Consider the following 14829-nt stretch of genomic DNA (forward strand, 5'->3'; position numbering starts at 1 on the left):
TGCGTAAATCTCCCCAGGTTTTACTTTGTATTAGCCCTACCTCAATACGGGTTGATACAATCTCACAAGAAAAAGACACCCAAGTGTTCTCTTTCAAGTTTATTTATTTAAGAAACCCCACAAATTATTTTCAAAAGCAAAAATGAAACTTGACAGTGATTTTAGTTTGAGTTAAACAATCGGAGACACGCGCCCTTCCCCATGGAGTACATTTGGCTGGAACATGGTCATTCTCAAACTGTACAAATGAAGTGTTCACATTGACATAAATGTGCTTCTGGCATACAACTATCATACAGACGAGGGCTTTGATTCAATCTGAAGCGCGATACAAATTTAAAAGGCAATGTTCCCGCATTTGTGATAAATGCTGCATGTCAGCTCAATTGGAAATGGCCTTAAATGAAATTGCGCTTCAGCGCTATGGATTGAATCGAGCCCAAGGTTATATTGCCCATTGATACACAGAGTGATAAAACCATTTTCCAATCCAGCTGCATGTATTCCCCTGAGAACACTTTTTGTTTTATAATACCAATCAAATGTGAACCTTTCAGCAGTCAGGGGATGTCAGATCTATAACTTATTGATGTTAAGAGAGAAAATATAATAGAAATAGATCGCCAAAACGCAGGTTAGTATTCTGCAAAGGATATTAAATTCAAGGATTTTCCAGCATGTTGACAAGAGAAACAAACAAAAAAAATGGACAATCAAATATGGCATTCACCATGTTGCAAGAGGATGTTCTAGCTGTTGTGATTGGCTCTTGGCTGTAAATGCTAAATTGTATGCACCTGTACAATTCTCACGTTTTCCATCTGCCCAGAGAATCAGTGCATGGACAGCATTGTTGGACACAGGCTGAACGAAAGAACACACACATACCCATGTGCACAAGCGAGCGCGCACACAATTCCAGGGCAGTTATGAGAACACAGAAGGGAGAGGGGGGGGGGGGGTAAGGTCATGTGACTCCAGCTGAGCAGAGGACTGAGGACCAAGACATATTGAGCACCACATACCGATTAGTTTGTGATTTGGCCAATTGGATTAAAACAGCCATGGGGATCTCAATCGTTGATCAGTGCCAGGATCATGCTGTGGAGGAGAAAGGAAGTGTGTGACAAGTGATGAAGTGACTATAAAACTAAACTTAAGCTCAGGCTAAACATCAAAGTTATCCTGTACTAAGCAATAAATGAAGAAGCAGTAAGATTAGCTACGTTAGTAGTGTAACACATGACAGCGGCTAGCATATAGAATACCAGACAGGAAGGGCCAGTCTCTTACCTGTACAGGTAGATGAAGAAGCAGAGCAGGTGGAAGCCGAGTTTGATCATGGACTCTTTCATGTGAGACTTGAGTTGTCCCCGGTTGTGGATCTCAGTGGGGTCAAACACCCCCATGTTTCCCATGGGCACCTTCCAAACCCTGTCGGATAAACAATAGGTAGAGGAAAACTAACAACACTTGAGACAAAAGAACAACTGCTTGGGGTTGGCATATATCTCTAAGAGTTGGGGAGTTTGAAAAGGGCTTACATGGGCTAGGGTAGTTATAGTATTACTTGTGGGTGCTGGACTTCCTGCTTAGCAGGATGTCAAGTTCAATAACGTCACTTCCTGGGGGAAGTTCAATAACATCACTGATTTCTGGGGGAAGGCAGACACAGTGAGCCACCTAGTCCGGATTGGTGAAGAGATAGAGAATGTGGAGTTGTAGGTACCTGGGAACCATCATGGACAGCACACCCTCTGTTAATGCCAACACTCAGAACATCATACACCTGCCATATAGAGAGTGTGCTGGCTTTCTGTTTCCTGGCCTGGTACGGTGGGCAGTCAGTGGCTAATAAGGGTGTCCACAGGTGGACTGTGAACCTGGGGTTCAAGCTCTGTGGGCTGCAATACAGGGGGCTTCCGAGCCACCATGATAAACAGGCAAGGGACAAAGTCAAGAGCATCATAGAGGAACCCACACACAATCTTGCCCAATGATTTGAGCTGCTGCCCTCCAGAAGGCGATTAAGGGTCTCACTGTTCAGTAAGAATAGGAGGAAGGTAAGTTTCATTCCATGAGCCATCAGCCTGGTAAACAGTGGGACATAGGACAGACGCAGGCCCAATACACGGTCAGACAGTAGAATATGTGAAAATGGAAATGTGTGATTTGTATACTAACTTTCCAGTTTACAGTACTGCATGTAACTTATTGTGTTGTGTTTGTATGCTGACGTCACAAAATGAATTTAAAAAATTTAAAAATAAAGTGTATCGTAAGGTTTACACACAGCCACTGATGACATCTCTGTGTGGACCCCTCACTACTCATACACAAAAGTGGCTTTACTGTTCACATAAGAAAAGAAGTTGCCGTTGATCATTAACATTCAGTTGTCATCTCAAACAGCGGGTACGGCGTATTTACCTGTACATGTTCCAGGCGGCCACAGGCAGGTTGAGTAGGAAGACAAACCAGTGCAGCGAGACGAGCATCAGCACTGTTGCCAGGGCCTGGCCTACCAGCTCTGGTACAACCCACTGCAGATACACATTATGAAAAGTATATGAGCACAAGCATACAGGACACAATAGATAAAAAAACAACTGGAGACAACGGGCCACAGAAGTATAAGTCAGGAAGCTGAAAGTTACTAACTACATGTAGGGTAAATCCATTTGAATTCAGTAACTTTTTGACTGCACCTCTTTTGATTTGAATGAAACCTTCCATACATAGGCCTATTTAACCATTGTAGAAATGCTCAGAAAGTGACTTTTGGGACCTGAATTCCAAAACGAAATAAAGGTGCTCAAAGTTAACCCATTTTGCATACCCCCCCCATACCACGTCGTCATCACTGGAAAAGATAAACGGATGAGATTTATATAATTTAAAAGCTTACAAACAGGGTTGTCAAATTGTTTGATAATTTGTAGATTTATTTTTGTAATATCTTTTTTTTTTTTTACCTTTGTCAATTATCTAAAAACGCTATTCGCATATGCTGTAGCTTAGACCCTATTTGACAAGATTTTTGTGTTGTGTCATCGGTTAAGACACAACCTGCTCCCGAATAAAGGGTTGGTGTCATGTTTTGGCTGATAAATGTACACATATGGGAATAAAATTGAAACGTCAAATTTCAAATGGTACCATAAAGATGGTTGGAGGTCCACACATCAGCGAATGTTGACTGGAATGGGTATACCTGTTGTTTCAAATTATACTGTCAATCGTCCATAGAAAACCTATTGAAACCATAGAAATATAGATAATAGAATTGGCAAAACTATTTACGTTGACAGTCGACGATGGTCATCTTTGTGGTAGTAATTAGAAGTTTAAATGTCAATTCAATTTAAAATGTCAATAGTGTACCAGCTAAATTGCAGTGGCCTGAAGGGATAGTTCCATTCTATGAATTATATTTCTATGATTGAAATGACACCCAACCTGTATTCAAGAGCATGTTGTGTCTCAACCGATGGCGGGCACAACACAGAAACCTTAGATGGTGTGAAATAGGATATATGACAATATGAAAATATTTGCTCTTGATCCTTTACATTAAAAGCTTTTTTTTTAAATGACAATTTATATTCCATTTTTTTTTCTCCAATAAATAAAATACTTTGACAAAACTGTTTGTAAGCTTTTAAATTATATTAAACTCCAACTATCTTTTCCAGTGAAGAAGGCATGGATGTCTCATGGTATGGTGGGGTACGCAAAATTGGTAAACTGTTAGCATCTTTATCTCCTGAACCTTTTGGCAATCAGGTCCAAAAAGTCACTTTCTGACCACTTTTCCCATGGGCAAACATGTATGGAAAGTTTTGTTTAAATCAAAAAGGGATCCTGACAAAAAAGTGATTTCATTCAAATGGATTTAGGTATGGATTAACATTTAGAGAATGGTTACCTGAAGGAAAATGGGGGAGGGTCATGCTTTATCAATTTTAGTCAAGGGGAGGGGTTAGTATTTTCTTAATCTAGTCCAGGGGAGGATTATGTAACTTGTAATACACTGCTCAAAAAAATAAAGGGAACACTTGAACAACACAATGTAACTCCAAGTCAATCACACTTCTGTGAAATCAAACTGTCCACTTTGGAAGCAACACTGATTGACAATACATTTCACATGTTGTTGTTCAAATGGAATAGACAACAGGTGGAAATTATAGGCAATTAGCAAGACACCACCAATAAAGGACTGGTTCTGTAGGTGGTGACCACAGACCGACCACTTCTCAGTTCCTATGCTTCCTGGCTGATGTTTTGGTCACTTTTGAATGCTGGCGGTGTTTTCACTCTAGTGGTAGCATGAGACGGAGTCAACAACCCACACAAGTGGCTCAGGTAGTGCAGCTCATCCAGGATGGCACATCAATGCGAGCTGTGGCAAGAAGGTTTGCTGTGTCTGTCAGCGTAGTGTCCAGAGCATGGAGGCGCTACCAGGAGACAGGCCAGTACATCAGGAGATGTGGAGGAGGCTGTAGGAGGGCAACAACCCAGCAGCAGGACCGCTACCTCCGCCTTTGTGCAAGGAGGAGCAGGAGGAGCACTGCCAGAGCCCTGCAAAATGACCTCCAGCAGGCCACAAATGTGCATGTGTCTGCTCAAATGGTCAGAAACAACTACATGAGGGTGGTATGAGGGCCCGACGTCCACAGGTGGGGGTTGTGCTTACAGCCCAACACCGTGCAGGACGTTTGGCATTTGCCAGAGAACACCAAGATTGACAAATTCGCCACTTGTGCCCTGTGCTCTTCACAGATTAAAGCAGGTTCACACTGAGCACATGTGACAGACGTGACAGAGTCTGGAGACGCCGTGGAGGACGTTCTGCTGCCTGCAACATCCTCCAGCATAACCGGTTTGGCGGTGGGTCAGTCATGGTGTGGGGTTGCATTTCTTTGGGGGGCCGCACAGCCCTCCATGTGCTCACCAGAGGTAGCCTGACAGCCATTAGCTACCGAGATGAGATCCTCAGACCCCTTGTGAGACCATATGCTGGTGCAGTTGGCCCTGGGTTCCTCCTAATGCAAGACAATGCTAGACCTCATGTGGCTGGAGTGTGTCAGCAGTTCCTGCAAGAGGAAGGCATTGATGCTATGGACTAGCCCGCCCATTCCCCAGACCTGAATCCAATTGAGCACATCTGGGACATCATGTCTCGCTCCATCCACCAACGCCACGTTGCACCACAGACTGTCCAGGAGTTGGCAAATGCTTTAGTCCAGGTCTGGGAGGAGATCCCTCAGGTGACCATCCGCCACCTCATCAGGAGCATGCCCAGGCATTGTAGGGAGGTCATACAGGCACGTGGAGGCCACACACACTACTGAGCCTCATTTTGACTTGTTTTAAAGGACATTACATCAAAGTTGGATCAGCCTGTAGTGTGGTTTTCCACTTTAATTTTGAGTGTGACTCCAAATCCAGACCTTCATGGGTTGATAAATTTGATTTCCATTGATAGTGTGATTTTGTTGTCAGCACATTAAGCTATGTAAAGAAAAAAGTATTTAATAAGAATATTTCATTCATTCAGATCTAGGATGTGTTATTTTAGTGTTCCCTTTATTTTTTTGAGCAGTGTAGATTGAAATGTCAATATTTCTCTGAGATTTAGAAGTAGGTGCTTATTAGGCTATATATCAATGTGTGTCCGATACCACCCCTCATCCCTGATTCTCCGCTGGGCAGTCAATATCAAGTGTGCCTATAGGCTATTTAGTGTGGTCTCAAATCAAATGAGCCATAGCATATAGGCTATTTAGCGTGGTCTCAATCAAACGATCCATAGCCTATCGGCTATGAAGTGCATGCTTGAGAAGCACAGAGCAAAGTTATATTTCTAAGATAGCTGCTGGGATGGTGTAAATGAAACTAGGCTGCATTACACACTGCAATGGATAATCCAACCCTGAGCCCTGGCCTGCTCTGCTTTTGCTAATCAAAAATGTTTTTGTTTGCTGTCTAACCAATGGCTGTGCTGTGTAGGACTACAGTGGCAGTTCAGGAGAGTCAAAGTTGCTATCCACTTTGTGTGTTAATTAGTATTTTGGGTATAGGGGAGGGCTGATTTTTTTAAGCGTTCAGGGAGGGTTTAGGTCAAATATATTTTACTGTAGGGAGGGCCAGCCATTTTCACTTCAGATAGGTCCGATTTTCTCCATGTAACCCTTATTCTAAAGAAATAAATAATATTTCACTCCCTTAAACCTATACCAACATTAACAAAATATGAGGTTCTGTCTCATATCTGCTCTGCACTCAGGTGCACAGCTTGTACTTATCATGAGTCCTATAGAGTACCACAGTATGAGTCATAATACCCATGGAATCAAGCGGTCGAACAGGGAAATGGTTCCAATAAATTTTCCACCATTGCTTTTTCCCCATAGGGGATTTCAGAAACACTTAAAATAATCAAAGCAGTGTTTTTTTGTCACTTGTGCCAAATACAACAAGTGTAGTAGACCTTACAGTGAAATGCTTACTAGCCAACAGGGCAAATTTTAAGTAAAAAATAGGTAGCAGGTGAACAATAGATATAGAAATTTAAAAAAAAAAAAAACAGTAAAAATACATTGAAAAATAACAGTGGCGAGGCTATATACAGGCACCGGTTAGTCAGGCTAATTGAGGTAGTATGCACATGTAGGTATTGTTAAAGTGACTATGCATATATGATAAACAGAGAGTAGCAGTAGCGTAAAAGAGGGGTTGGCGGGTGGTGGGACACAATGCATATAGTTCGGGTAGCCAATGTGCGGGCGCACCGGTTAGTCGGGCTAATTGAGGTAGTACGTACACAAATGTAAAGTTAAAGTGACTATGCATATATGATAAATAGAGAGTGGCAACGTAAAAGAGGGGTTGTGGGGGGGGGGGGGACAAACAATGCAAAGAGTCCCGGTAGCCATTTGATTACCTGTTCAGGAGTCTTACAGCTTGGGGGTAAAAGCTGTTGAGAAGCCTTTTGGTCCTAGACTTGGCGCTCCGGCGCTTGCCATGCGGTAGTAGAGAGAACAGTCTATGACTGGGGTGGCTGTGGGGCCTTTGACAATTTTTAGGGCCTTCCTCTGACACCGCCTGGTGTAGAGGTCCTGGATGGCAGGCAGCTTAGCTGCGATGCACTGGGCCGTACGCACTACCCTCTGTAGTGCCTTGCGGTCGGAGGTCGAGCAGTTGCCGTACAAGGCAGTGATGCAACCAGTCAGGATGCTCTTGATGTTGCAGCTGTAGAACCTTTTGAGGATATGAGGACCCGATGCAAAATCTTTTTAGTTTCCTGAGGGGGAATAGGCTTTGTCGTTCTCTTCACAACTGTCTTGGTGTGTTTGGACCATTCTAGTTTGTTGGTGATGTGGACACCAAGGAACTTGAAGCTCTCAACCTGCTCCACTACAGCCCCGTTGATGAGAATGGGGGCGTGAACGGTCCTCCTTTTCCCGTAGTCCACAATCATCTCCTTAGTCTTGGTTACGTTGAGGGATAGGTTGTTATTCTTGCACCACACGGCCAGGTCTCTGACCTCCACCCTATAGCCAGTCTTGTTGTTGTCAGTGATCAGGCCTACCACTGTTGTGTTGTCTGCAAACTTAATGACGGGGTCTTTGACAATTAATGATGGTGTTGGAGTCATGCCTGGCCACGCAGTCGTGGGTGAACAGGGAGTACAGGAGGGGACTGAGCAAGCACCCCTGAGGGGCTCTAGTGTTGAGGATCAGCGTGGCAGATGTGTTGCTACCTACCCTCACCACCTGGGGGCGTCCCGTCAGGGAGTCCAGGATCCAGTTGCAGAGGGAGGTATTTCGTCCCAGGGTCATTAGCTTAGTGATGAGCTTTGAGGGTACTATGGTGTTGAATGCTGAGCTGTAGTCAATGAATAGCACTCTCCGGTAGGTGTTCCTTTTGTCCAGGTGGGAAAGGGCAGTTTGGAGTGCAATAGAGTTTGCATCATCTGTGGATCTGTTTGGGTGGTATGCAAATTGAGTGGGTTTATGGTTTCTGGGATAATGGTGTTGATGTGTGCCATTACCAGCCTTTCGAAACACTTCATGGCTACGGAAGTGAGTGCTACGGGTCTGTAGTCATTTAGGTGGGTTTCCTTAAGTGTTCTTGGGCACAGGAACTATGGTGGTCTGCTTGAAACATGTTGGTATTACAGACTCAATCAGGGACATGTTGAAAATGTCAGTGAAGACACCTGCCAGTTGGTCAGCCTGGAGCACACGTCCTGGTAATCCGTCTGGCCCCGCGGCCTTGTGATTGTTAACCTGTTTAAAGATCTTCCTCACAGCGGCTACGGAGAGCGTGATCACAGTCGTCCGGAACAGCTGATGCTCTCATGCATGCATAAGGGATATGTTTCATGTAGGCTTACCCTTGCATAACTTTTTGATAACTGTGTAAATCACTCTAGGATAAAGTAACTTTTATCAATATATTTGCCTGTATTTACCCACCAAAAATGAACTGCTAATTAGCTGCTGATGTGGCTATCATAAAGAACTACAAATGCAATGATAATCTGGACGGGACTGCCGAATCAAGGCAAAGGTAGGAATCTCTGGATTAACTATCTAATGTTAGGTAAATGTAGTAATGAATAAATTGTCTAAATGTATTTAAATGGACAATACTTTGAACTGCCTTATGCAAGTTGTAAATTGACACAATACCTGTTAGCAAAGGTGTCAGCTTGCGATGTTCTGCAGGAGCTTGCTGGGATTTGTCGTTTTGCATGTCTACTTTGATCTTAATTAGCATTTTCAAATCATAGTAAATAAAGCATAATATATTGACAAGTCACCTTCTCCGAGATAGATTTACATGGTTATCAAAACATCTTGACAGGGTAAGCCTACACGAAACCCAGCCCTTTATTTGAAATGTTTCTAAAAATCCCCTATGGGAAAAATTAATGGTTGAAAACAATTGAAACCACTTTCCTGTTTGACAGGTTTTATGGGTATTATGACACCTCCACTGTGGTGCTCTATGGCACTCCACATCCCTTTTTGCAGTTGGAAATGTCCTGACCCTACCCAAATGGTCTGTCTAAACGTAAATACACTTTGCTTGCAATAGGATTTTGGAAATGTTTGGAACTTAATAAAAATGCAACGCCATTTCCTGGTTGCTAAAATTCTACGTTAGTGTAATTTCAGTTTCTCACAAAACAAGCCAGTATAGTGTAGAGAATCATTGTAGCGTCTAAACTGCTGTGAAATATATTTCCATAACCAAAAATATTGTATTTTCAGCTGTTTGAATGAAGATGGTGTACAAAACCTAAAGTAAAGACGCGACAACTAAATGTAACGGAAGCATAGGATGCGCACACACAACAGATCTACCCTTTCTTAGACCAATTCTTTCTTTGGCCGCCTCTCCTTCCAGTTCTCTGCTGCCAATGACTGGAACGAACTACAAAAATCTCTGAAACTGGAAACACTTATCTCCCTCACTAGCTTTAAGCACCAACTGTCAGAGCAGTTTCACAGATTACTGCACCTGTACATAGCCCACCTATAATTTAGGCCAAACAACTACCTCTTTCCCTACTGTATTTATTTTATTTATTTTGCTCCTTTGCACCTCATTATTTTTATTTCTACTTTGCACATTCTTCTATTGCAAATCGATCATTCCAGTGTTTTACTTGCGATATTGTATTTACTTTGCCACAATGGCCTTTTTTTGCCTTTACCTCCCTTATCTCACCTCATTTGCTCACATCGTATATAGACTTGTTTATACTGTATTATTGACTGTATGTTTGTTTTACTCCATGTGTAACTCTGTGTCGTTGTATGTGTCGAACTGCTTTGCTTTATCTTGGCCAGGTCGCAATTGTAAATGAGAACTTGTTCTCAACTTGCCTACCTGGTTAAATAAAGGTGAAATAAAAAATAAAAATAAAGACTTGCTTTCAATGAGAATGACAGGTCTGTAACCAGTGGCCAAAAAGTTACATATTGCAGCTTTAACTTTCATATCAGCGATGAAAAAACACACAAAAGATACACTTACAGTACACAGTTTGGCAAAGTTACACCCTGCTGTGTAATTATTTTATTTTTTTAAATACTCCAGACGGAATCTAATGTTCCAATGAAGGGAGTTCGATATAGCCTGCCCGGTTAACCCGTTCTGTGGTCAAAAATAATGATTGCATTCGTTTTGACCACAGGCTGCCTCCCGGATGTGTGGAGTGGGTAACAAGGTGGGATATCTCTCTTAATTAGCTGGATGCTCTGCCAGCAATTACCTAAAACGAAATCCCAAATTCAAGATCATTGGAAAACGCCGGCACACCAAAATGTGGCCCGGTGATGCTCGATTTACGATTCACAAGTGTATCTTTTGGTATTTGAAATATAATTTATCGCTAATGTGAAAGCTAAATCCCAGAGGTTTCCAAAGCCTTATCGCAAACGAGATTGAATGTTTCTAACCGTTAAAACAGTGTCGGGATTATATCATTTACAGTGAGCCAGCGGTGGTCTACACCTTTAACCGAGAGCCCCAAAGGAAGACTATGCCCCCTGGGTTCTCGAGAGCCAGCTAGCTGTGTGTGCATGCAAAAATATATATATTTGAAAGATGACCAATGACAACTGTGCTTACTCTGTTTAACTTCGAACAGCAGGCTCGTGCATTGATGTAGTCACACTCTAGATCGGAGAGGGTAATTATCTATTCATGTTCAAGTTAAGGTATGTAAACTGTCTGGGCAGAGATTCATCAGGCTAGCTATACAGTAACAGTTTCTCTAGTTCGCCAACGTCCGTTTATCAAAACAGAGCAGCACGGATTGGATTGATGCCAACGTTAACTAGCACCGTCTGCCACAGACAGGTGCCCACAAAGCACGAGCGCTAAAAACGTATTGAGCATACCAATAGTGATACAGTACACAACGTATTAGCTAACGTTCAAGCAAAGGATACGAAGTACACAGCCAGAAAAATCAAAGCACAGCAGTCGACCAGCGATAGAATGAACACAGCCGCCTCCATCTTTCGTTTTCCGCATTCACTGCTGATTTCCGGTTATTTTGAAAATAGGTGCAAATTGTTAGTCTGCTTTTACCTATGCTGCCACCTCTCGTACTGTAGTAGATAGTACAAACTACCGCCCATGAGACAGACCTACAGTATAATACAAATAAAAATAGCCTACAGTACAAAGCATAGCCTGCAGTGAACTACATGTAGTTCAACTAGCACCGCAAGTTTAAGACCATATGCTATTCTCCTTCTTTACGTCTGGTCTTAACAAGAGATGGGTCACCATTGTTTGATACTGGTTTCCTTCATTTATTTGGCGTGGCCTACGGCCAAATGGTAACCTGTGTTGAGTTTGGTTAATAAACTGGGAATTCGTAAACGCAATCCATTAGTTCATTTAGGATCTAGCCAGGTCACTACAATATTTTTACTGACCAGAATATGACGTATTTTTCTGACCACCATACGAGCAGTTGGTCATAATTGTGACCTCTATGTTATGCAGCCAACTGGTCACAGTTAAGATCTCATCATAACCTGGTAACGACCACCTGACTACAGCTTGTTACCTACACTCTTAGGGGAAAAAAGGTTCCAAAAGGGTTCTTCAGCTGTCCACGTAGAACCCTCTGTGGAAAGGGTTCTACCTGGAACCAAAAAGGGTTCTTCAAAGGGTTCTCCTATGGGGACAGCCGAATAACCCTTTAAGATTCTAGATAACACCTTTTTTTTAAGAGTGTACTGTAAAATGTATTGCTGAGGATAAAGTTGGATATTGAAAACATTGTTCATTACATTACTATTTGTTTCCATAGTCAGCAATTAAAGTTAATATGCAACATATTCTTACATTTTAAACAGATCAAGCAATGGCAAAAATAAATCTAAATCACAATTTTTCGCACATCGGCATACAGTAATTGTTTCATAATTCACCCACAGATATTACATGCATAGAAAGACTGGGACACAGAGTATATAAAGGCCAAATGTATTATTTGATTAATGATTAATAAGCATGGTTTGATGGGGTAGAGCCTCATCAAGGTCCTCTGAGCACAGAAGGCGATCTGGAGCGTAGTGGCTCTCTTGAAGAGTTGTGTGATGAGTCAGATCTGTAGTGAAGCGAATCAGCACATTACATCTGTATCAATTTTGTATTTTAAAAGAAAATTAGAAAAGGACATTCTTGAAGAAACTTTGTGGACTCAGCTGCCTATAGGTATTTCCATGGTGGTAGTTGACTAATTTTGTGGCAGTTATAGCTTAGTCTTTAAAAAAGAGCAAGTTGCTCATATACATAGTTTACATCCTACACCACTGCGGTCAGGGGCATATGTTAGTACTTTCCAGAGGGCCCGTAACATATCAACCTACTGAGTTTTCTGGCTTTTCATGACACTTACGGTGAGCATAAAAAGAGAAGAAAATAAATGAATGATTGGCATACTGTGGGCATGCAGGACATTGTCGTGACTTTTCCTTCAGTAATCTGATGACTGTTATTTATTTAATCCACTAACTATGTTTAATTGTTACCCGATTAAATTAATCATGTAACAATTAACTCATTAGGATTTGGGGCACCATAGAAGAGGTTAAAGAGTTACCATCGCCTGAATTAAACTCTATAAAAGTATATATCTATTACATCGATAAACAGTCATCTTATTAATCATTACCTCCTTGCATCTGCAAAAAACCCAGCCTTGCGCATTATTCAGTACTACACAAATTGTTTTAATTATTTATGTACTAGCTAACTAAATAATAACACAGAATACACACACGTACTACATGAGACATACAGTGCCTTGCGAAAGTATTCGGCCCCCTTGAACTTTGCTCTCCATCCAACCTCACTGAGCTCGAGCTGTTTTGCAAGGAGGAATGGGAAAAAATTTCAGTCTCTCGATGTGCAAAACTGATAGAGACATACCCCAAGCGACTTACAGCTGTAATCGCAACAAAAGGTGGCGCTACAAAGTATTAACTTAAGGGGGCTGAATAATTTTGCACGCCCAATTTTTCAGTTTTTGATTTGTTAAAAAAGTTTGAAATATCCAATAAATGTCGTTCCACTTCATGATTGTGTCCCACTTGTTGTTGATTCTTCACAAAAAAATACAGTTTTATATCTTTATGTTTGAAGCCTGAAATGTGGCAAAAGGTCGCAAAGTTCAAGGGGGCCGAATACTTTCGCAAGGCACTGTAGGTTCCTAGCGGACTGACACAATATGGCATTTTACCCAGCGAGCGAGCGAGAGAGAGACATTTCAGAATTATTCTCACAGTAACTCTAATCATATTGTTTGCACACGAACCACCGCCCGCTTGGAATAAGAAATCATGAATGTGTTTGCGTGTGGATTCCCTTGTCCATTGTGTAGTCCTGAACAGAACTACTGAGTTCACTCTTCCATTAGCTCATGAAGCTGCTTATTTGAAGATAAGACAGCCGTGTCGATGGTTCCAGTGGGGTGATGAGAGTATCGTGCTACAGTGATTTGAGACTTGTAGTAGGATGGGATGGTTTGAAGAGTTTGAGATATTTGACTCAGGACAGCTAATCAGCTGTACCAGTGATTGCCTGAGGGGGGAGTTTGTCGCCTCTTCCTCCTCGTGTTGATTATTCAGGGTTCAGGATTCAAACCACTATGGGCATGAGCTGTAGCTCTTCGTCTCTCTGATCTAAAGGAAGGCGAGTTAATTTCTTCACCTCGTGTTGGGGTTCAAAGTTCCAACCGTTTCAGACATGTAGCGACCGCTCCATACTTTTCAGGTCTAATGTTAATTTTGTTACCAAGGCTTTTTATGCACTCTGGCCAAAGGGGACGGCTCCGTCCATCTGTCACGCTCTTCTGGCCTCACACAGGACGTGGCTACTTAATGTGCAAATAATAGGATTAGAAGTTATCTCTTATGACTCCTAAAATCACATCCATATCATTTTTCATATCCTATACACAACGTATTGGATGGAAACCTGACAGATTTCCAAGTTACAGTATTTCGTCCATACAGTTTTTAATGACATCACAAAATGAAAAACAATATGACATTAGTTTTCTACATCTCCCCACTGACCATTCCCCACATTCTTTATGTTAGAAATATTGTTCCATTGTCCACTTTTTGGACATTAGAGTTTTGGGTGGGGAAAAAGTCTCTGGAGACAAAGGGACATTCCTTTAGCCAATACTGGAGGGTAGAGAGAGAGTCCTCTCCTGCTTAATTTACGACCGGGTGTTGAGGTGTCAAACCCCCACTCCAGTTCCATCCTCCCCTCTGCCAAACTGATCTGACCCATTGTGATCCTTACAGGACAGTCATGACAACATGACAGAACAGTAACGTACAGTAAAATATTTTTAACAGAATCACTAAAAAGGTATAGCAAAGGCATGTTTGCTCCTCTGTCCCTTCATTTTGAAGTGGGAAATTAATATATTAGTCATCAATCTGAAGAAGTTTAAGAAAGAGGATATCAACATTAAACAGAAGTTGGATAATGACAAGTTTAACCCATTTTAAATGGTAAAGTTTTGCTTAATCCTAAAACATGTTGTGATATTTATACAACCTTTTAGATACACACACTCCATAATCCTGAGGACATTGTTCCTGACAGAGGTTCCCCCAATTGAGGACAACTTGGCAGTCTTAAAAAAAATAAACTTACATTTTTACATTTAGCTTTGTGTAAAGAGGAAATAAAGAGACAATAACATATTATCTTGTTCAAAAGTTGTCTGACATATCATTCTTCCTCTTCTCTACAACTGCGCACATA

The 14829-nt window shown here is 41.8% G+C and overlaps 1 protein-coding gene across 1 annotated transcript; it reads right to left on the reverse strand.

Moving 5' to 3' along the window:
- Positions 1–84: 84 nt before the first annotated feature.
- On the reverse strand, positions 85–11070 carry LOC135519985 (protein cornichon homolog 4). The gene is made up of 5 exons (XM_064945276.1): positions 10977–11070; positions 10654–10722; positions 2431–2543; positions 1294–1434; positions 85–1101 (listed from the first exon to the last, which is right to left on the reverse strand). Exons 1-5 carry the CDS (start codon positions 11043–11045, stop codon positions 1074–1076), a joined length of 420 nt encoding a protein of 139 aa, XP_064801348.1. The 5' UTR covers positions 11046–11070; the 3' UTR covers positions 85–1073.
- Between the last annotated feature and the right edge of the window lie 3759 nt (positions 11071–14829).

This window comes from Oncorhynchus masou, chromosome 29 (genome assembly GCF_036934945.1).
Source record: "Oncorhynchus masou masou isolate Uvic2021 chromosome 29, UVic_Omas_1.1, whole genome shotgun sequence".
Taxonomy (NCBI): domain Eukaryota; kingdom Metazoa; phylum Chordata; class Actinopteri; order Salmoniformes; family Salmonidae; genus Oncorhynchus; species Oncorhynchus masou.